The sequence below is a fragment of the Oncorhynchus mykiss genome, chromosome 12 (assembly GCF_057628025.1).
Source record: "Oncorhynchus mykiss isolate SJ-2025 chromosome 12, ASM5762802v1, whole genome shotgun sequence".
Lineage (NCBI taxonomy): Eukaryota > Metazoa > Chordata > Actinopteri > Salmoniformes > Salmonidae > Oncorhynchus > Oncorhynchus mykiss.
Genome location: NC_143033.1, coordinates 72,928,629 through 72,950,452, shown reverse-complemented (window position 1 = coordinate 72,950,452; position 21,824 = coordinate 72,928,629). Strand labels below are relative to the sequence as shown.

Genomic DNA, 21,824 nt, shown 5'->3' with positions numbered 1-21,824 from the left:
GATAATTGCCTTCACTTCACATATCAAAAGGTGATTGCATTTCTGTCTCCCTGAAACCTTATGGGCAGTTTTAGATTGCATGTAGCTAGTTTGTAAATCGACTTCAATTGGTCTACAGTCGGTTTTGGGGGCAGGCGTGGTTGGGGTGAAGGTGGAAAGACAAATTTGAACAATCTCACGAGAATAAAGGGAGATTTACCGATTATTGTTTACATTCCCCCCAAAAATGAGAAACCGAACCGATCCAGATTCAACTGAAATGATCGGAACAACACAACTTCCGTAACAGATTGTTTGCTAGGGCGAGGAAGGTGAAGCCGAACACCAACTTTGTTCTGATTGAGTACAGAATTAGACCGAACATATATTGGAGGACAAAATTAAAACACAATAAAGGCCACATTGTTGGATCATATTCGCGATGAAAAGGGCAAGTGATGGTCATTGTTCGGGATAAAGACCCCGAAAGAGGCATGGTACGGCCCTTGATGAAAGGAATGTGAACCTGGGGATACCCGTGTAGGGAGTGCGGAAAGGCGGGTTTGGGATACCCCAGGACTTCTAGGCCGAGAGGGGAACTATCCGTCGTTATTGGGGGGGGCCAAGCAGACGCTCGTCTCCTAACGGGTAACAAATCAACACCGAAGAACGGGGATTTGGATGAGGCCTCGTTTGGCAGTGTCGAGGTAGAGAGACAAGAATCTTGGACAAAAAAAGATTGGATCCGTGGAAAATATCATTACAACAGGTAACCTTGGTCGAGCTGTATTCATGTTTTATTTCTAACATAACTTCGGGTTGGGTCATAATATTCCTGAAAAACAGCAGTTTTCATGTAGCTAACGTTAGCTAACTAGCTAACGTTACATGTTAATCGGACATTTGACATGTCGCTATCCATCACCCTTAACCTAGTAACGTTAGTTAGCTAACTAGTTATGTATTACCATATATATATATATATATATATATATATATATATATATATATCTATTTATATATTTACCATTTTACAAGTAGGTATATTTTGGAAACATAACATTTAGTTTTTTAGTTACCTATCAGACATATTTGCCAACGAAGTGACCAACTTGCTAGTTACTAGTACCAGGTGGCTAACGTCGGACGTTAGCTAGCTACTGTAGTTAACTAGCTAGTTAACAAGCATTTAGCTTGGGGGGGGGGGCTGAAATATTGACACATGTCAACTAATGTAATGATCACGAGTCATGACGATGTCTATGTCATGTTACTCTCATTGTTAGTAGTTTGTCCCCTGCAAGTGGATGATGGCAAGCTGCCTGTACTCTTTGGTCAGCTAGCTAGTTGATTTGATATACTATTAACAAGTTGGTTGGTCGCTGGCCTGACCCTTCTTGCCAAAACGGTCTGCTTCATTGCCTAGCTAGTTAGCTATGTGGCAAAATGACTCAATCAGATTCACTAATCTTATCACAATACTGTAATCACAGTTTTCAAACCATATTTGCTGAAATGTCCCATGTCAGCCAGCACTAGACTGCATAGCTCTTGCTTGTTTAGTCTTTGCTTGATTTGTTGTTGTTGATCAAGTTCTGTGTTGGAATCAGTGGTGGTGACTTTAGATTTTTTTAAACAAAAAACAGGTGTGTCTAAGGTTATCCATGAGTCATTATCTGCGAATGTATAGTTGCATGCGTCAACACATTCACCTATAGGCAACCCTGAACTGGTTGTGTCACTAAATCCTCAAGCTGTTGTCAGAGGATTTCCAACTCCTTGTATTCTTACTCTGTATGATGTTCGTCTGTGCTATGGAAAGTAAACAGATCTGATATCAAATTGTGTGTTTCTTGCTCATTGTCCCTGCAGCCATGATGGAAGAACTGCACAGCCTGGACCCGCGACGCCAGGAGCTGCTGGAGGCTCGCTTCACCGGGGTCGGCGTGGCTAAGGTCTGTGCTACTACACTATATCATTGGAGATGAGAGAGGCCTATATAGGGTCCTGCTCCTTTGCCGCTCCACCCTTTCTACTAATGTAGGACTGACAACGGGATCTCAGTGTTGCACATTTACTTTAGGGCCATGACTATCTATCTTTGTCTCTCTCTCACCCCTTCTCTTTGTTTCTCCTTTTCTTTGTTTGATTCTCTATTTCTGGTTGAGCTTGGCCAGGGACCGGCTGGCCCCCTCCACCTCTCTCTCGCTCTCTTGAGAATGTAGAGCTGTGTGTCTGTGTTTGTTGGCTGGTGTGATATGCTATCCTCTCCTACTGGCTCATGATGTGGCGGCTGCATAGGCAAGTGCGGAGGGCTGCCAAGAAGGGAACGGGCAGGGGGGGGAAGTGGGGCAGGGAAGGGCATGAATGCCGGTCACCCTCATATGCGTAGAAACCCTGACCAGATGTTATGGCAGTAGCTCTCTGGCTTTTGATTAGAGGTCCTGTCTGGTGGTGCTGAGGTAAACTCCATCTTAGAGAGCTGCCTTTGTGGAAAGTGAACCGGAGCCCAGAGAGTGAATCAGAGCCAGGACTGGGCTCTATGCCAGCCATAGGCAGAACTGAACCCAGAGCACGGTGCTGTCGCAGAGAAAATGGCGGCTCCCGCTAAAAGCATCACACCACGGCCGCCCCGTCTGACCAGGGTCCGTCTGACATAGTTGCAGTGTGTGGAAAGACTGGGAAAGAGAGAAAGGAAGTATTAGCCTAGAGAGAGATGAGAGACATATAGCATGCCCTGGTGTTATAGGTCTGAAAGCCCCAAGATATGAGGGCAGCTCAGCCTGTCTCTCTCGACCTTGAACAGCCCTGTAGCTCTGCTCCCTATCAGTCATCCTGAGCTGCCTTTTAAGCGTTTAAGCAGTCCAGAATTGTCGGCAGAGAGAAATGTGCTGTTTTTCAGCTAATTTCCTGCAATTCTATCAATTTTGCAATGGAGCTGAGAGAATTTTATACATACATTTTAAGGATGGACAGAAATTATTTCATTTAGCTGCGCCACTACTAAGTGAATACATGGGAAACGCTGAAAGCCCTCCAATACCCTATCTGAGTAGTAGGATTTCAAAATTGTTTGAACAAGGCTGGCGAGAATGAGGATGAAATAATGAAAGGCGAGAGTGTGAGGGAGAAAAAGATTGAGAGACCTACTCCCACCTGCATTAGTTATGTCTGATGTTCAGCAATTTCAGGTTCAATTTAGTTAGAGGGAGCAGCATTATGTGCCCAGAATGACTAAGTATATTTCTCTGATATGGCAGAGCCTGGTGAATTCAAAAGTGAGTCATTTGAGTGACAGGCATCACCTAGGGAACAGACATTTCAAATTAATAGGGTAGGTGCACAGTGTGGAGACGAATGGTGATGATATTAGCTCAAGCCTATTCTACTCCGACTCTCTTCTGCTCTCTCTTTCTCTCCCAAACAATCACTCACCTTATCTGTTCACCAGAGAGTAGCCATGGGGAGAAGCAGTCAGTCAAATGAAAGCAGAAAGCATTATCCCTCCCTTCCACACCCCTGGTTTAATTGTGAATTAAGTTTAGTCCCTCCCTGCCCTTGGCATATCCTTCCACTCTTTGTCTGACGTGTAATTGTGTGGGTTTGTTTGTTTGTTTTTTGAACAGGGTTCAGGCCACAATGAGTCATCCAATCAGAGCCTGTGCAGCGTGGGCTCTCTCAGTGACAAAGAGCTGGAGGTCAGTGTCCCATAGCAGTGACGCCATACATTTTTTCACTCTTGTTATATGATATTTTAGACATCGTCCGCTGTCATGAAGTACAATGTGTTTCTCCTACTCTTTATACAGACCCCAGAGAAAAAGCCCAACGATCAGAGAACGAGGAAGAGGAAAGCAGAGCTGTACGACAGCAGCCAAGGTGAGATGTCTGTCTCCCTTCCTCTGTGATCTCTCTTTCACCTCAGTCGTGCCTTGCTGGCAGCCATTTTGTTGTCAGAATAGATCAATGTCACACAGATTTTCTGCCTTTTTTTCTCTTCTCCAGGGAAAGGAGGAGCAAGGGGACAGAAAATTAGTGATTATTTTGAGGTGAGTGTGCTCACTTTCTGGCAAAACGCATCCATAGCTTTCAATTCCTTCGCTCTTCTTCTGACTTTTCCATTAAATCTGTCAGTTTGCGGGTGGTAGCGGTCCTGGTACCAGTCCTGCCAGGAGTCTCCCTCCAGTTGTCCGCTCCTCCCCACAACATCACTCCCTCTCCAACCCCCCAGGCACGGTGAGCATGCTCCCTCACTTCCCTGTTCTTTTTCCTCCTCTCTTTTCACCATATCTTTTTTTTCTCCCCCTGTTCCTAACGAACCCATCATGCCCTTCAAACTGACCTGAATGCAAAGCAGAATGTTACTGTGGTCCATGACATGATGTTAGTGGTATGTGTGGATGTCTTTGTATCCCAGATGCAGCAGGGCAGCCCATCCTCTATGGGTTCAGCCAACACAGAGCACTCATCCTGTTCCCTAAAGCCTGTCTCCCTCTACATGAACCACAAAGCCACACAGGTAGCTGTTACCTTGCACCTTCTGTACAGATTCACAGAGCACTGGTGATGTCTGTAATAACTCCTGTATAATATGACATGTCTCTAATGACTGTTTGACTTCATCTCTCTTTCTCGCCTCCTCCTGCAGTCTGACCTGACGGTAGAGAAGCTAACTGCTATGGAGAACAACAAAAACTCTGACCTGGAGAAGAAGGAGGGGAGGATAGATGACTTACTGCGGGTGGGAACACCTCTGCCATCAACACGCCCTTGTTTTCCCATTCTGTCTTCTAATGGAATAACATGTTGTTGGCCTCGTCATGAGACAGCATTATGCCCCAGACATGGGAACAGACCTCCTCAGAAACTACCGTCTTACATTTTAAAACGGCTTTGTTTCATTAAAAGGACTATTAATGAATGGGATTTTGGCCCCTTTCTGTTTCAGGCGAACTGTGACCTTAGAAGGCAGTTGGATGAGCAGCAGAGGATGCTGGAGCGGTACAAAGAACGCTTGAACAAATGTGTGACCATGAGCAAGAAGCTGCTGATTGAGAAAGTGAGTTCTCCCTCTGTCCCTACAACAGGCTTGGGAGTCTAGAATAACTTAACCCATGTCTATTTTCTTGACCAAGGACTAGCTTTCCCCAAGTATAATGTGCGTGTGTGTGTGTTCTCTCCCCCCAGTCGAAGCAGGAGAAGATGGCGTGTCGTGACAAGAGCATGCAGGATCGTCTACGTCTGGGTCACTTCACCACCGTCCGACATGGTGCCTCATTCACAGAACAGTGGACCGACGGATATGCCTTTCAGAACCTTATCAAGTAAGGGTCACTCAAAAGCCTCTCTCACTCTGCATCTCATTCTCTCCTCCTTCATGCTCCTCCTCTCTATTCTCCTCTGTTGTTTTTAATATCTTTCTCTCACATCAGCACTGACCCTCCCCATCTCCTGTCTGTCTCTGTGTCTGTCTGTGTCTCGTCTCTAGGCAACAGGAGAGGATCAACTCCCAGCGAGAGGACATAGAGAGACAGAGGAAGGCCCTGGCCAAGAGGAAACCGCCCTCAATGGCCCAGACCCCGCCCCTTAGCCTGGAGCAGAACAAACGCAAGAGCAAGGCCAACGGAGCCGAGAGCGAAGCGTACGTTACCCCGCCTCTTCCCCTCTCTGTTTAAATGCATACAGGTTTGGTTCTGTTTATGATGGTGAGTTTCTTCTTCCAGGTTATCGCAGGCCGAGTATCACGAACAAGAGGAGATTTTCAAACTAAGACTGGGCCATCTCAAGAAGGTGCTGTTTTTACATGCAATGTTTCTATGTTTTGTGTATGTAGTTTGTGTACTGTTTATCTGTTGGTTCCTGTAAAAGTTGCTAATAAGCTTGCTGTGTATTGCAGGAGGAGGCAGAGATCCAGGCTGAGCTGGAGAGGTTGGAGCGAGTACGGAACCTGCACATCCGCGAGCTCAAGAGGATCCACAACGAGGATAACTCCACGTACGTGCTCTCTACCAGTGTTCTTTTATTTGTGTTCTCTCTGTTAGACTTATAATCGAAATATGTCTGATTTCCGCAACAGGTTCAAAGACCACCCTACGCTAAACGACCGGTACCTACTGCTCTATTTACTAGGCCGAGGTGGCTTCAGTGAAGTTTACAAGGTGAGAGCACTCTGCCCATTCATTAACAGTCAGTGGAACTGACCTTTTGCCATCATGGTCAAATGCATAGTTGTATACCCATTGAACTAAGTATAGCGACTACATAGTCTAAAGGTTTTCTCATAATGATGAACTTTTGATGTTCACCTGAATCCATTTTTTAAGTCTGTGCCAATTTTTCATACGGTTTCATGTTGGTGGCAGGTTTTTCTCAAATATGATAAAGAATAATGGATGTGATATAATCATTTATTTGTAATTGATGTCACGTCTCTCACGTTTTGAAGGCCTTTGACCTAACGGAGCAGAGATACGTCGCAGTCAAAATCCACCAGTTGAACAAGAACTGGAGGGATGAGAAGAAAGAGAACTACCACAAGTGAGTTCCCTTTTTCTTATCATAGACATGTTTTTTTTCTCAGAGTGATTCGGGTAACAAAAGCACTTTGGTTTTAACATTGGAGTTTAACGTGGTCTCTGTTTCAGACACGCATGTCGAGAGTATAGAATCCATAAGGAGCTGGACCACCCACGGATAGTCAAACTCTACGACTACTTTTCACTCGACACAGACTCGTAAGTCTCCCCCTCCCCAAAAGAGCAACAGAACATATCCAACACATCTTTGGAATAGAACGTGAGATTTTGGGGGGTTTCTAGTTCCGGTGTTATTTCTTTCATTCAACTCTATCCTACTGTTTTGAAACAGTACCTCAGTCGGTTCCTTTGTCTCTCGTTGTGGAACAGGCTCTGTTCGGTTTCTAAACTAAAACAGTACCACACAGTTGATTCCACTCTCGTTTTTCTAGGTTCTGGAGTTAAACAGTACCACATCCTCTCTCTCTCTTGTTGTGTTCCAGGTTCTGTACGGTTCTAGAGTACTGTGAGGGGAACGACCTGGATTTCTACCTGAAGCAGCACAAGCTGATGTCGGAGAAGGAGGGCCGCTCCATCATCATGCAGATGGTCAACGCCCTCAAGTACCTCAACGAGATCCGCCCACCCATCATCCACTACGACCTCAAACCTGGTGGGTACACACAGCAGATCGCACGGACACTAGCATGGCAGCAGTTACACTGTGATATTAGTATCAGGTCAACACTGGTGCCATCACTTACAGAACCAGTCAAAAGTTTGGACACCTACTCATTCCAGGGTTTTTCTTTATTTTTTACTATTTTCTACATTGTAGAATAATAGTGACGACATTAAAACAATGAAATAACACATATGGATGGAATCATGAAGTAACCAAAAAAGTTAAACAAATCAACATATATTTGAGATTCTTCAAAGTAGCCACCCTTTGCCTTGTTGACAGCTTTGCACACTCTTAGAATTCTCTCAACCAGCTTCAGCTGGAATGCTTTTCCAACGGTCTTGAAGGAGTTTCCACATATGCTGAGTACTTGTTGGCTGCTTTTCCTTCACTCTGCGGTCCAACTCATCCCAAGCCATCTCAATTGCGTTGAGGTTGGGTGATTGTGGAGGCCAGGTTATCTGATGCAGCACTCCATCACTCTCCTTGGTCAAATAGCCCTTACACAGCCTGGAGGTGTTTTGGGTCATTGTCCTGTTCAAAAACAAATGATAGTTCCACTAAGCACAAACCAGATGGGATGGCGTATCGCTGCGGGATGCTGTCGTTTCTCTTTGCTTATTTGAGCTGTTCTTGCCATAATATGGACTTGGTCTTTTACCAAATAGGGCTATCTTCTGTATACCACCCCTACCTTGTCACGGCACAGCTGATTTGGCTCAAGCGCATTATGAAGGAAACAAATTCCATAAATTAACCCTTAACAAGGCACACCTGTTCATTGAAATGCATTCCAGGTGACTACCTCATGAAACTGGTTGAGAGAATGCCAAGAGTGTGCAAAGCTGTCATCAAGGCGAAGGGTGACTACTTTGAAGAATCTCAAATATAAAATATATTTGGATTTGTTTAACTTTTTTTTTTTTTTTAGGTTACTACATGATTCAATATGTGTTATTTCATAGTTTTGATGTCTTCACTATTATTCTAGAATGTAGAACATGGTAAAATAAAGAAACCCTGCAATGAGTAGGTGTGTCATTTTGACTGGTACTCTACATGTTACGCAAGTTGAAACGACGACAGCAGACTAAAACGAGACAAGATAAAAGATACCTTTCACTCAGTTGACTCTTAAGGCTGGTTTACAGTTGGTCTATCGACATCGACAGTCTGTAGACTGTTGTCGCAGTGACATCATGAACGTTCTATTCTCGTCCGACATTAAACTTGTCGTTGTTGTTATGATATGCTTGACAGCAGCCTGGTGATCCAAAAAGCATAACTGGTGTATTTTAACACCAATAAACCCATCCGTTTCGGTTACTGGCCCAACGCTCTAACCACTAGGCTTCCTTTTTTAGTACATTTTTATTAATTATTACAGGAAAATAAACTCCCAACAAGATAATTCTTCAAGGTAATGTCGAGTTAATTAAAGAAAATAGCTTACTGTTGTGTATGTGACGTAATAAATGCAGGGCATTCTACCGGATAATTTGTTTAACTTGTCTCTTTGCTGTCGCAGTCAGGTAACCATGACAACACACTTATCTGTCTGCAACAAGAAAACCGAAAAGTCTCAGTGTCTGTCTTTAGACATTCCACCGGAGTATAAATGAAATGTTGTTTTGACCAGCGAAACTTGTCTGTAGACAATTCGAACGTGGCATGTCGTTAGACCAATTTATAAACCAGCCATGCCAGTATATTACAGAGAAATGTCCTTCATGTTCATTGTGAACTTTTGTCTTGACCTCTGACTTGTCGTTTCCTCAGGCAACATCCTCCTGGTGAATGGCACAGCCTGTGGGGAGATCAAGATCACCGACTTCGGCCTGTCCAAGATCATGGACGACGACAGCTACAACTCAGTGGATGGGATGGAGCTGACCTCGCAGGGTGCAGGGACCTACTGGTGAGGCGCCGCACAAACTAGAACAATAGAATGACTATCTTGTTTGGATGATTGTTATTGTGGAAAGAGTGTTGCTCTAAGCAATGATCTTCCCCTGCAGGTACCTTCCCCCTGAATGCTTTGTGGTGGGTAAAGAGCCTCCTAAAATCTCCAACAAGGTGGACGTGTGGTCAGTGGGAGTCATCTTCTACCAGGCTCTGTACGGACGCAAGGTAATGCAAGCACGCACACACTACTCACTCCTCTCAGAATTGTATTCATGCTCTTTATATTCCATTTAAGAGATGAGGATGTTTTGTGTTGCTAACTTTAGCCTTTTTTCTCTTTCTTTGTCTTCCCCTCCAGCCCTTTGGCCATAACCAGTCTCAACAGGACATCCTGCAGGAGAACACCATACTGAAGGCAACAGAGGTTCAGTTTCCCCCCAAACCAGTGGTCACCCCAGAAGCTAAGGTACTACTTTTCTGTCTGTCCTTCCCTCAACTTTCTGTCATTTGTTAGTCCATTCCCTAAATTCTTCCTCACCTGGTGTTGTTTCTCCATCCCTCTTTCATTGGTCTGTTACTTTACACATTCATCCTTTTCTGCTCTGTGCACAAATTATTATCCTGTCACAACGTCTCTAAATGTCCCCTCCTTATCTCTCTCCAGGCCTTTATAAGGCGCTGTCTGGTCTACCGGAAGGAGGACCGTATCGATGTGCACCAGCTAGCCAGTGACCCCTTCCTCATGCCTCACATCCGCAAGTCTGTGGCCACGTCCGGGGCCTCTGGCACGGCTATACCTTCCACCTCCAGCTCCTCCAACAGCAGCGCCTCAAACTGAGCCTTCACTATCTATCTCACTACGAACTGACTGACCTGAGTGGAAGGTGGAGGTGGGGGTGGCTGCCTGATTCAGCCCCCTCATCACTTCCCATCCTGTTATGTCCCACCATGGGCTCAGCACCCCAGAGAAACCTCTGGGGTGCAGGCAGGGGGAGCTTGAGGAATCCTGGATGAGGTGGAGGGGAGAGAGGTGGGGTAATCAGTGTTCCAACCTGGAGCCCTCCATGTCCACCCACCCAGCTTCCCTGTCTCTCCCTCCCCTGAGGGGTGGTGTTGTTCTGGGGGTCAAAGCCCTAGGGTCCCCCCACAGTGTGGAGGGGGACATGGCACTGAGCTGAGGAGAAATGGGAAAATTCAACCATTTTAAGATTGAAAGAATGGAACAGGGCTGCATTAGCTTTGAGAAATGGAAGGGACTGTTGGAAGACTCTGTTTTCCATCTCATACACACACACACACACACACCCACCCACCATGCCTCGGAGTCGACCCAGATGCTCTGGGTTCTCCTTTTGATAAATGCTTTGGTTGTCATCCAACCCCCTCCCCTGACTGACAGTACCAGTCTAGCCTGCCTTTAGACTGTACCTGAACAAGACCTATGGCGTTCATTAATTTAAGCCACTCTCCTGGGTCCAGGTAGTTTTTGAATGGAGGCATACCCACCCCCCCTGTCTGTTTTAAATCCTGTGACCAAAGCTTAAGACTTCCAGATGGTGGCACTGTTCCGCTGCAGTTTTTATATTGGTTCTAGTTGTGTTACATGATATATGATGTGGAAAACTAATGAATGGTCCCTTTTTTAAAGAATTGTTACTTACATTTTCCCAATTTTAAGGAAAAAAAAGCAATTGGTGGTTTTTAAATTTTTCTTTCATTTTTTTTTGCCCTATTCTCATTTTAGTAATTCCCTTCATAAAAACATATTTATTTAGGTCTGTTTTAATGAATTTTTTGCCAATAAAATGCAAGGGACTGGTTTACTCATTGTACTGTTGGGAGGAGATTGGGCCTTAGCAGAGAATTGCATAACCCATTAAATACTATTGGTTAAACTGTGCGATCTGAGTGTTTGTGGGGGTGTTAGTTCTGGTTGGGTTGTTTACTCTCAGAAGGCTCGGCAAGCTCATTTCTCTACATCAACAACACGGCACACTTATGTAATATTTATTATTTGTAACCTGGAGGTTGCAGGGGAAAACGGAAACCAGGAAGACCCAGGAACAGCTGGAGAAGGTCTATCGAGGAAGAACTAAAATAATCAAGAAAATCTTTGAAAGGGCGGCAGGTAGCCCAGCGGTTAAGAGCTTTGGGCCAGTAACCAAAAGGTTGCTGGTTCAAATCCCAGAGCCGACCAGGTGAGAAATCTGTCAACGTGCCCTTGAGCAAGGCACTTAACCCTAGTTTCTCCTGTAAGTTGTTCTGGATAAGAGCGTCAGCTAAATGACAAATATAAAATGAATTTAACAAAATGGGGGAAACCAAACCTGATGGAGAAGTTTGAATAACCTAAAGACAGGTTGGCTGACAACACCATGAGACTGGACGTGTCGATGAGGCAGAAGGCTATGTGGTGGTATGATTCAAATAGCTAACAACCATGTGGGGAATCGTTGTACCTTGTTGATACTGTGTTGAGGTGTTTTGACTAATGTCTATGCTAATATGGCTCAAATTCGCTAGCTAACCAACAACTGTGATGATGTATTTGAGAGACAAGTGCTCCTTGTGCAAATGTATTTGTTTTCAATAAACATTTTGAGACAAAATATAGTTTACATGTCAACAATCTAAGCCAGCCCTGTCTGTTTTGCCCCATATATGCTTATGTGTTAAGTTTTGTTGCTAAACATCCAACCCGTCTATACTCCCCAGGGGTTCTCAAAATGGGGTCCACGGACCTTGAGGTACTGAAGGGGGTCCGCGGTCAGATCTCAAAATCTCTCTATACACTGTAAATTTTACATTCCATTTTTTTAATGAATATTACAAACAGATTGAATTAATTTTGGCCAAGAGATCTGTAGAATAAGTTAAGAGGGTGTAATACAATGTAACATGATTGATCTACAAATGATGTTCTTAATTAACCCTGGGCAACATGGGCCTGGATATTGGCATCCACAGTACTCCACCAATTATCAACTCCATCCTAATTTTATTTTATGTAAATGCACTGTAATTTAAGCTTTAAAACTGCAATGTTTTCTCTCTGCCTCAAGAGAGAAAACCGCAACAACAAGAAATGTTCTCTCCGATGCCAGGAGATGGACCTTTAAAATGGTTTGCACTGCCAAAGTCATAGTAGAACTCTTTGTATGCTATTTTTTATCTCACTCCAGTTGTGTTCTGATTATGAGGGGGTCCCCGATGAATTTGCTATCACAAAAGGTGTCCCCGGCCAAAAATAAGTTTGAGAGCCCCTGAAGTAATTATCTATATTACACAACAGTCACATTATTGAATGAATGATTGGGCTCACGTAGTGCTGAATTGATGCCATGAGCGAAGATCACTCTACCATTGAACCACACTGATATAAATTGCATGGGTAGGCCATAAAGATAGTAATTGAGGGGGTCAGCTGTCAATCTAGTTCTGTGGGTAGGCTACTACCGTGCACGGTGCATTCGCACGTTGTTTCAAATGTGTGTTAAACTGAGTGTGGTTGTGTGCAGTGCACTGCCAAAGCCACAGATCAATAATGATCAGTGGAGAGGGAGACAGACAGGGCCCTGAGCCATGCATACTGCTAATGGTCCAACAATGACTGTGTTCACAAGAGAGAGGATGAAGACAACACATCGGTGACACCAGCTTTGAACTTTTAGGCTACTTGTGCAGATTGTACACACACACCCACATTATCCACCAATGTAAAGTTGTTCTGATTGATGCATCATTCTTGCATTTCCCAACAGATTGACATTGGATTGTTTCCACTCTCCCCAACATCCACCACTACCAATCCCCAACACAGAATCCTTCCAGGGGTGAATATGTGCACCATGGCAGTTTAATTGATTCACGAGGAAGGGACAGCAATACGGTGATAATGAAATAATCCAGAATTGTGGAGGCCAAAAAGCCATCACTTTAGTATTTTTTACACATATTTATGAGTTGGCTTTTGGTCTCTGGTTTTGGAATGGGAAGTAAAACTGTTTCTTGTTGCAATCTCACTTGGATGATCTGTGTCCATAACTGTCACCCCACTTCTGCTTTGGGGAATGATTCTATGTGTCAGAATCTAGTAAAATCATTTATGTTTTCAATCTCTACTGTCGTTTTAAAATAAGCGAAATCAAGTGTCTATAGGTGTAATATATATATATAGGCTACTAAACTGAGTGTGGTTGTGTTATATATATACAGTGCCTTGCGAAAGTATTCGGCCCCCTTGAACTTTGCGACCTTTTGCCACATTTCAGGCTTCAAACATAAAGATATAAAACTATTTTTTTGTGAAGAATCAACAACAAGTGGGACACAATCATGAAGTGGAACGACATTTATTGAATATTTCAAACTTTTTTAACAAATCAAAAACTGAAAAATTGGGCGTGCAAAATTATTCAGCCCCCTTAAGTTAACACTTTGTAGCGCCACCTTTTGCTGTGATTACAGCTGTAAGTCGCTTGGGGTATGTCTCTATCAGGTTTGCACATCGAGAGACTGACATTTTTTCCCATTCCTCCTTGCAAAACAGCTCGAGCTCAGTGAGGTTGGATGGAGAGCATTTGTGAACAGCAGTTTTCAGTTCTTTCCACAGATTCTCGATTGGATTCAGGTCTGGACTTTGACTTGGCCATTCTAACACCTGGATATGTTTATTTTTGAACCATTCCATTGTAGATTTTGCTTTATGTTTTGGATCATTGTCTTGTTGGAAGACAAATCTCCGTCCCAGTCTCAGGTCTTTTGCAGACTCCATCAGGTTTTCTTCCAGAATGGTCCTGTATTTGGCTCCATCCATCTTCCCATCAATTTTAACCATCTTCCCTGTCCCTGCTGAAGAAAAGCAGGCCCAAACCATGATGCTGCCACCACCATGTTTGACAGTGGGGATGGTGTGTTCAGGGTGATGAGCTGTGTTGAATTTTACGCCAAACATAACGTTTTGCATTGTTGCCAAAAAGTTCAATTTTGGTTTCATCTGACCAGAGCACCTTCTTCCACATGTTTGGTGTGTCTCCCAGGTGGCTTGTGGCAAACTTTAAAATACACTTTTTATGGATATCTTTAAGAAATGGCTTTCTTATTGCCACTCTTCCATAAAGGCCAGATTTGTGCAATATATGACTGATTGTTGTCCTATGGATAGAGTCTCCCACCTCAGCTGTAGATCTCTGCAGTTCATCCAGAGTGATCATGGGCCTCTTGGCTGCATCTCTGATCAGTCTTCTCCTTGTATGAGCTGAAAGTTTAGAGGGACGGCCGGGTCTTGGTAGATTTGCAGTGGTCTGATACTCCTTCCATTTCAATATTATCGCTTGCACAGTGCTCCTTGGGATGTTTAAAGCTTGGGAAATATTTTTGTATCCAAATCCAGCTTTAAACTTCTTCACAACAGTATCTCGGACCTGCCTGGTGTGTTCCTTGTTCTTCATGATGCTCTCTGCGCTTTTAACGGACCTCTGAGACTATCACAGTGCAGGTGCATTTATACGGAGACTTGATTACACACAGGTGGATTGTATTTATCATCATTAGTCATTTAGGTCAACATTGGATCATTCAGAGATCCTCACTGAACTTCTGGAGAGAGTTTGCTGCACTGAAAGTAAAGGGGCTGAATAATTTTGCACGCCTAATTTTTTAATTTTCGATTTGTTAAAAAAGTTTGAAATATCCAATAAATGTCGTTCCACTTCATGATTGTGTCCCACTTGTTGTTGATTCTTCACAAAAAAATACAGTTTTATATCTTTATGTTTGAAGCCTGAAATGTGGCAAAAGGTCGCAAAGTTCAAGGGGGCCGAATACTTTCGCAAGGCACTGTATATATTACAGATTTATCAGATATATATATATATATATATATATATATATATATATATATATATATTATATCTGTACTACCAATACCTTATTTTGAAGGACACAAATAGGCCTAGACGAGATAGGCTACATATTTGCAGCATGTAACGTATCACAAGCAGGGATGTTGTTACAATGTAACAGCGGGCGGATCTCAAGAAAATGCAAGGTAATAATGTTGCATGTCTGAGATTCTGAGATTCTGACATAGTGTTGCATATCTGCAATACGGTGCATCTAGTTTGTGCACAACTGTGTGTGAATGTGAGGCGGGCTAGAGTATGGTGACGCAGACCCAACGCGTCTGCTAACTTCAGTTTTAATGACGCACTAAAAAGACACAGAGCCCACTCTACTCCTCCTCTCATCTGCAACCCATCATACCCACCACCACTCTACCCATCCGTCCCGAAAGGAAAGCTCTCCATAAATTGCTCCGATTTACAGTTTGCTGAGCAATAGTGGGCATGCCACGCTGCGACCGAAAAAAGAATTCGAGGAGAACATGGAAAAATTGCCTTCACTTTTACAAATGCACTTTATATTTATTCATCTTTAGTCTGGAACTAAACAGCAGCGTTTCAGGTAAGATCAATATGTTGCTGTCGAATGCTTCTCGGCTTTTCATTCAAGGAAAACTCTGGAGACCGAGAGTTGCAGACTCTTTGTTATTGCATGTCTGAATATCCACCTAAAACTTATTTCGTTTTTTTTTTTTGGGGGGGGGGGGGGGAAGACCTGGTGGGATTTTACGGGTACTTTTTATCCGAACTTCACTGATGCATTGGAATGCCACGAAAGTCCGAATTCTGAGTGGAACCAGATGTGTGTGTGTGTGTGTGTGTGTTGGTGGGGGAGGGGGGGAGGGGGGGGGGGGTTTCTCGTTTGGAAACTTGAAGTGAAGTTCTAATATACCTGTAGATACTTCCTTCCGCATCTTCTTTGGAAATGTAAAATGGTAGATATGTCCCACACCCGTGTCCTTCCTTTGTAAACTGGTATGGGACTGACGCGTTGCATATATATGCCACCTCGGGGGCAGATGTGACCTTTACATCCTGTTATACAGTTACGTCCATCTCTTCTCCGTCCCCGTGTACCGTGTAGGCCTATGGACACGACAGTGACCTCTCTTTTGAACACTGACCTGCCTTACTCCTAGGCATGCTATGGGTCGATTTGTAGAGATTAAATCTAGGTTAAAAAAATAAATAATCCATGAATGAAGACGGATGACACTAGGCTATAAAAGTTATTCCACTGTCTCTCTGAAATGAAGACAAAGTAGGCCCAGTAACCAACTTGATATTGTGAACAACTTTGGAGGTGGGCCAAACTAAAAACTCGTTTTTTTTCTTCAATGAAATTCTCAGTTCCTCCCATGTGGAAATATAACTTATATTTACTTGGCCGGTCCTATATCACACCTTCAGAGGGAATTGAACTTTCAACATGATCTATTCAGTTCTTTGATACTGAGGTCTACACCAGAACATACATTGTACATTGTGTGTAATGCGGCCAGAATTAGTTCAGTTAGAACAAGGGAGGGAAAACAGTATCAACAAAGCTGAGTATGATGATTTAAGGTGATGAAGTCAATAAGAAGATCATATACTGTAATTCACCAGGTTCTGTTATTACTGTGTTATTACAGTCATTGTTTTTGGTTTCTGTGTGATTTCTCTAAAAGCACAGTTGTGTCAGCTCTCAATACAATGTCACGTAGGGCCAGATATATTGTGGTGTCTAGCTGTTACACCTGCAGTGTGGATGGTACTGGGTTTGTTTGCCAACTGCAAAGGCAATGCAGATCTCTCATTCACATGCTTTCATTCTTGTTTTCCATCATACCTATTTATTCTGTCTTTTAGACACTTATTCACACCCTGAGGTCTACCTGGGTGTACAGGTTTCAGAACAATCCCTATCTCCTGGGGCTCGGTCTTACCTTTAGGATCATGGAGGAATTTCAGGTACCACCCCTGTGTCTTTGGACTCGAACTGTACAGAAAGCAGGAAGCCAACAGCCTGATCAGCCCCTAAAAAAATCCCACCCAACCACCCTCTAAAGGGCTGATCAGCCCCTAATAAATCCCACCCACTCACTGCTGCTTCTCCTCCCCTCCCACTGAGATGTTTGCTGGGAGTGGGCCTACCACCGCTCCAGCAGTTTCAGAGGCTGGCCTGGACCGTCTTAAAAGAAATAGAAACAAACACACTAACAGGCTGGAATGTCCTGTCTATTTGTTGGTTGCTGTTTTTACTGGACAAGGAGATGTTCTGTTTTATAAAGCTTACCCGTAAAACAAGTGTCCCCTTTCATCGCAAACATCTGTCAAAATAAGAAAAAGGTTCAAAGACAATCCTTTGGTCCCACAACCACACCTTCATCTAGACCTGGGGGTCTTTAACCTGAGACCAGAATCTATCATCATTGTTGTTCTTATCCAATAACATCCACCCACACTTTTACTCAATTTTGCTTCTACATCTATGGGAGTAAAATATTTGTTATTTCAAATTTATATCCCAATGTGGTTCCCAGTCCCATTGCCTCCATCTCTCCAGTACGTCTCACCTCAGTGTGGATCAAGTCAGTCACCTTTGTTTCATGTACCTCGGCCTCCACTGGACCTCTGTGCTCCAGCTCCGGTGCCCTGCTCACACCCCCACGCCCAGAGAGACCTCATCAACACACCAGCCAGAGTTGGAGGAGAAGAAGGCGGTTCTGGGAACATCAAACTCTCTGCTCTTGGCTCCTCATGTTCCGTTGTTCTTGGCTGCAGGTTTAAGCCGCTCTCTTTTGCAGCAGGAAACTGGCATTGGTCTGAGCAGGGTGACGGGGCAGGGAGTGGGAGAGAGGGAGAGGAGGGATCAGGCTAGATGGGTGTTGTTCTGGTTGTACTTTCCCAAGGTTTAACTTTAGTCAACATTTGGTGAAGCTGTTGATCTGTGCTTTACTGTATTCACATCAAACACTTTCAAATCCGCTTCTGGAATTACATTTGAAGTTTGTCTTTTACTCAGCAGAGCCGTCTGAGGTTGAACCAACACTTCAAACACAGCTGCAGGGCCCAGGTGTGAACACTTTGAGAAGTTAGAGCTTCTACTTCACATCAGTAACATCAGTGCCCAGCTTGTTGGGTACTAGTCATGTCCTGTGGGAAATTAGTCATCAAGGTCTAATAGGTGGTCTCAGTTTTACTGCCTTGGTAGCCACAGAAAACCAACATTCCTTTTGTTGTGGCTCTGATTCTCATCATGACAAAAGACAAAATGACATTAGGCTGCTTTTAATAACATTTATGTCTCCTAAAAACTCCTCTTACCACACTGTCGTAAGTGTTGCTAAGCCAAGTGTTAGCATGGCCAAAACCATCGTCATGTAAGCCTTGTCAAGGAAATCACACACCACTGGAAGCAGTGCTGCTTACTTCAGAGCATCCGGCTTAACCTCTCTGGGGTAGCGTCCCACCTCACCAACAGCCAGTGAAAGTGCAAGGCGCCAAATTCAAAACAACAAAAATCACATAATTAAAATTCCTCAAGCATACAAGTATTTTACACCATTTTAAAGATACAATTCTCGTTAATCCAGCCACAGTGTCTGATTTCAAAAAGGCTTTACAGCGAAAGCACCACCAACTCACAGAAAAACACAGCCATTTTTCCAGCCAAAGAGAGGAGTCACAAAAAGCACAAATAGAGATAAAATGAATCACTAACCTTTGATGATCTTCATCAGATGACACTCATAGGACTTCATGTTATACAATACATGTATGTTTTGTTCGATAAAGTGCATATTTATATCCAAAAATTTCATTTTACATTGACGTGTTATGTTCAGTAGTTCTAAAACATGCAGTGATTTTGCAGAGAGCCACATCAATTTACAGAAATACTAATCATAAATGTTGATGAAAATACAAGTGTTATACATGGAATTAGAGATATACTTCTCCTTAATGCAACTGCTGTGTCAGATTTTAAAAAAACTTTACGGAAATAGCAAACCATGCAATAATCTGAGTACAGCGTTCAGAAAACAAAGCAGCCAAAAAGATATCCGCCATATTGTGTAGTCAACATTAGTCAGAAATAGCATTATAAATATTCACTTACCTTTGATGGTCTTCATCAGAATGCACTCCCAGGAATCCCAGTTCCACAATAAATGTTTGATTTGTTCGATAAAGTTCATAATTTATGTCCAAATAGCTTCTTTTGTTAGGGCGTTTGGTAAACAAATCCAAACGTGTGTTCAGAAAAGTAAAAAAAAAAAAGAAGAAAAGTTCACAAAGTTCCGTTACAGCCCGTAGAAACTTGTCAAACTAAGTATAGAATCAATCTTTAGGATGTTTTTATCATAAATGTTCAATAATGTTCCAACCGGAGAATTCCATTGTCTGTAGAAAAGCAATGGAACGAGAGCCAACTCTCTTATGACCGCGCGTCAGAGCCTGTGGCACTCTGCCAGACACCTGGCTCAATCCCCTCTCATTCGCCCCCACTTCACAGTAGAAGCCTGAAACAATGTTCTAAAGACTGTTGACATCTAGTGGAAGCCTTAGGAAGTGCAATATGACCCAATTTACACTGTATATTGGAATGGCAAAGAGTTGAAAAACTACAAACCTCAGATTTCCCACTTCCTGGTTGGATTTTTCTCAGGTTTTTGCCTGCCATATGAGTTCTGTTATACTCACATACATCATTCAAACAGTTTTAGAATACTACTAATAATATGCATATATTAGCATCTGGGACAGAGTAGCAGGCAGTTTACTCTGGGCACCTTATTCATCCAAGCTACTCAATACTGCCCCCCTGTCACCAAGAAGTTAAGCCAGCGCTGTAGATGTCCAAAATGAATTCATTGTTCTGTACAGTGTTCTGTACAGTGTTCTGACAATTTGGGAAGGGCAAAGTTGAACCCTTAATTTGCACGCAGCTGGGGTGGATTGCCTGTCACGGCAGAGAAGAGCCCGTTAAAAGAACATATAGAAGGGTTGGATTTTCAGACCGGGGTAGCTGGGAGCACTGCTAAATGTTTTGGCATGGACCACAAGGTAAGAAAGATCCTTGAATTGAGAGGCATCAAAGACAGCGACTTTGCTGAACTTTCTGTTCTACAGGGTCCATACGGTATGACATTAACAGGACTCAGATTGTCTTTGCTGTTGGAGAACTGTAGAGCGTGCTTGACTAACTGTAGCAAGGTTATTGAACACATGCTGTTTAATGGAAATGACAGACAATGACTTCCCTAGAGAGAAATGAGTCCATGGAAAGGTTTTTCATTTCAATCGGAGTCTGAAATTATAAACTCATGGAACCTGCCCCTCATTCTTTTACTTCAATGACAAAGGTGCTATCTATAACCAAAAAGGGTTCTTTGGCTGTCCCAATAGGAGAACCCTTTGAAGAATCCCTTTTGGGTTCCATGTAGAACCCTTCCCACAGAGGGTATTACATGGAACCCAAAATAGTTATACCTGGAGTGGCGCATTGGCGCATCGGTCAAAGGCACTGCATCTTGCGGCAGGTAGCCTAGTGGTTGCTAGATTGAATCCCTGAGCTGACAATGTAAAAATCTGTTGTTCTGCCCCTGAACACGGCAGTTAACCCACTGTTCCTAGGCCGTCATTGTAAATAAGAATTTGTTCTTAACTGACTTGCCTAGTTAAATAAAGGTTAAATAAATAATACAAGTAAAAAAATTCTAAGAGTGCATAGTAAAGATTTTTCCAGAGGCGCACCATTACCATGTGAGAAAAAAGTATTTTGACTCCTGAATCTTTATTGCGTCACAATTAGTGGACAGTAAACAGGACTAACGACATGGTGCTACAGTGAGATCTCTGCAGCAGTCAGCGCTAGCTGGTAATTATATCTGATTACACTGTACAAAGCACTGCCAGTGGAAGCTCACAGCTCTGTGGAACCACTCAGCCATTGTGTTTAGTAACTTCTGCCTTTGCAGCATCTGGAAGCCGTCCAAGGCCACAAGCTGACTATTATTTCTCAACAACTTTGCAACAGAGTTTGAGTGAGTCTGAGAAAAGCTAGTGCTGTACACCGATTGAAGTTCTGCTTTATAACGACTTTGTGGGGACTCTTTTTATGGAGATTCTCCGTCGTTTTAGTGTTGGTAGTGCTGCAAGGGCGGTGTTGCTAGTTCTGTGAGAGAGCTACAGTGGACTGATTAGATGACTTGAGGAGGTTTTTGTGCTACAGGCCAGGACCCCTGTTCTGTGTGTGGACTCAAGTACACCCATACCAGAGCCATCTGATTCAGAGGGGTTGGGTTAAATGCGGAAGACACATTTCAGTTGAATGCATTCGGTTTTGCGACTGACTAGGTATCCCCCCTTTCCCTATGTTCAGTCCAACGCCCAGTGATCTGTCCCACCTTCCCCACATCCTGGCCCCTCGGAGGGCCCCGTGAAGGAGGAATGCTGACGCTCTCTCTCTCTCTCTCTCTGTTACTCTTCTCTGGACCTAGATTCACTGAGGAGGGCTTGTGTTTGTTTTGGGGTCATTCCCTTTTTTCTCCTTGCTCTTTGTGTTCACTTAACGTCACAGCTGCTCTCCCTCTCTTCTCTTTCTTCCTCTCTTTCTCCCCCTTTCCGTCCCTCGCTCTCTCCTCCACCAGTGCACACACTTTTGAATCACCTGACCTTAACCTCCCAATCCCCATAACCCCCCTTGCAGGAGAAGAAAAAGAAAAGCTCGGAGAAGACGTGGGTAGGAGAGAAAACCACAGTGGGTTTTTTGGGAAGGTTGTTTTCTTCCCGACATTCCAGTCAAAGTGGCTGGAGTCCAGCCAGTATCTAGCTAACTTAGACAAGTAT

General features: G+C 43.5%; 2 protein-coding genes across 4 annotated transcripts in view; both read left to right on the top strand.

Annotated features, from left to right (window-relative positions):
• Positions 1 to 7: 7 nt before the first annotated feature.
• Positions 8 to 10,979, top strand: LOC110538159 (serine/threonine-protein kinase tousled-like 2). 2 transcript variants are annotated; one of them, XM_021624793.3, is made up of 21 exons: positions 8 to 748; positions 1,852 to 1,934; positions 3,606 to 3,677; positions 3,789 to 3,858; positions 3,985 to 4,028; positions 4,114 to 4,215; positions 4,397 to 4,498; positions 4,628 to 4,720; positions 4,928 to 5,038; positions 5,167 to 5,303; positions 5,468 to 5,620; positions 5,703 to 5,769; positions 5,876 to 5,973; positions 6,056 to 6,137; positions 6,425 to 6,516; positions 6,624 to 6,713; positions 6,998 to 7,167; positions 8,959 to 9,097; positions 9,198 to 9,309; positions 9,443 to 9,550; positions 9,749 to 10,979. In XM_021624793.3, the coding sequence occupies exons 2-21, from the start codon at positions 1,854 to 1,856 to the stop codon at positions 9,920 to 9,922; spliced, it is 2,097 nt and encodes a 698-aa protein (XP_021480468.1). In that variant the 5' UTR covers positions 8 to 748; positions 1,852 to 1,853; the 3' UTR covers positions 9,923 to 10,979. The 2 variants fall into 2 exon arrangements, with proteins under 2 accessions (XP_021480468.1, XP_021480469.1); XM_021624794.3 differs by lacking the exon at positions 4,114 to 4,215 and having other exon boundaries at positions 23 to 748.
• Positions 10,980 to 15,162: 4,183 nt separating this feature from the next.
• Positions 15,163 to 21,824, top strand: part of LOC110538158 (mannose receptor, C type 2) — a 54,647-nt gene continuing 47,985 nt past the window's right edge. For both annotated transcript variants that reach the window (XR_005035127.2, XM_036938220.2), the window contains exon 1: positions 15,163 to 15,549. Coding sequence is in view for 1 of the 2 variants with exons in the window: in XM_036938220.2 (XP_036794115.2) it covers positions 15,432 to 15,549 (118 nt within the window). In the remaining variant the exon portion in view is untranslated. The remainder of the gene's footprint in view (positions 15,550 to 21,824) is intronic.

Coding starts and splice junctions, on each gene's coding strand:
- LOC110538159 (XM_021624793.3), top strand. CDS start 1,854: ATGATGGAAGAACTGCACAGCCTGGACCCGCGACGCCAGGAGCTGCTG. Junction 5,770..5,875: donor GACTGGGCCATCTCAAGAAG/GTGCTGTTTTTA, acceptor TGTGTATTGCAG/GAGGAGGCAGAGATCCAGGC. Junction 6,138..6,424: donor GCTTCAGTGAAGTTTACAAG/GTGAGAGCACTC, acceptor CACGTTTTGAAG/GCCTTTGACCTAACGGAGCA.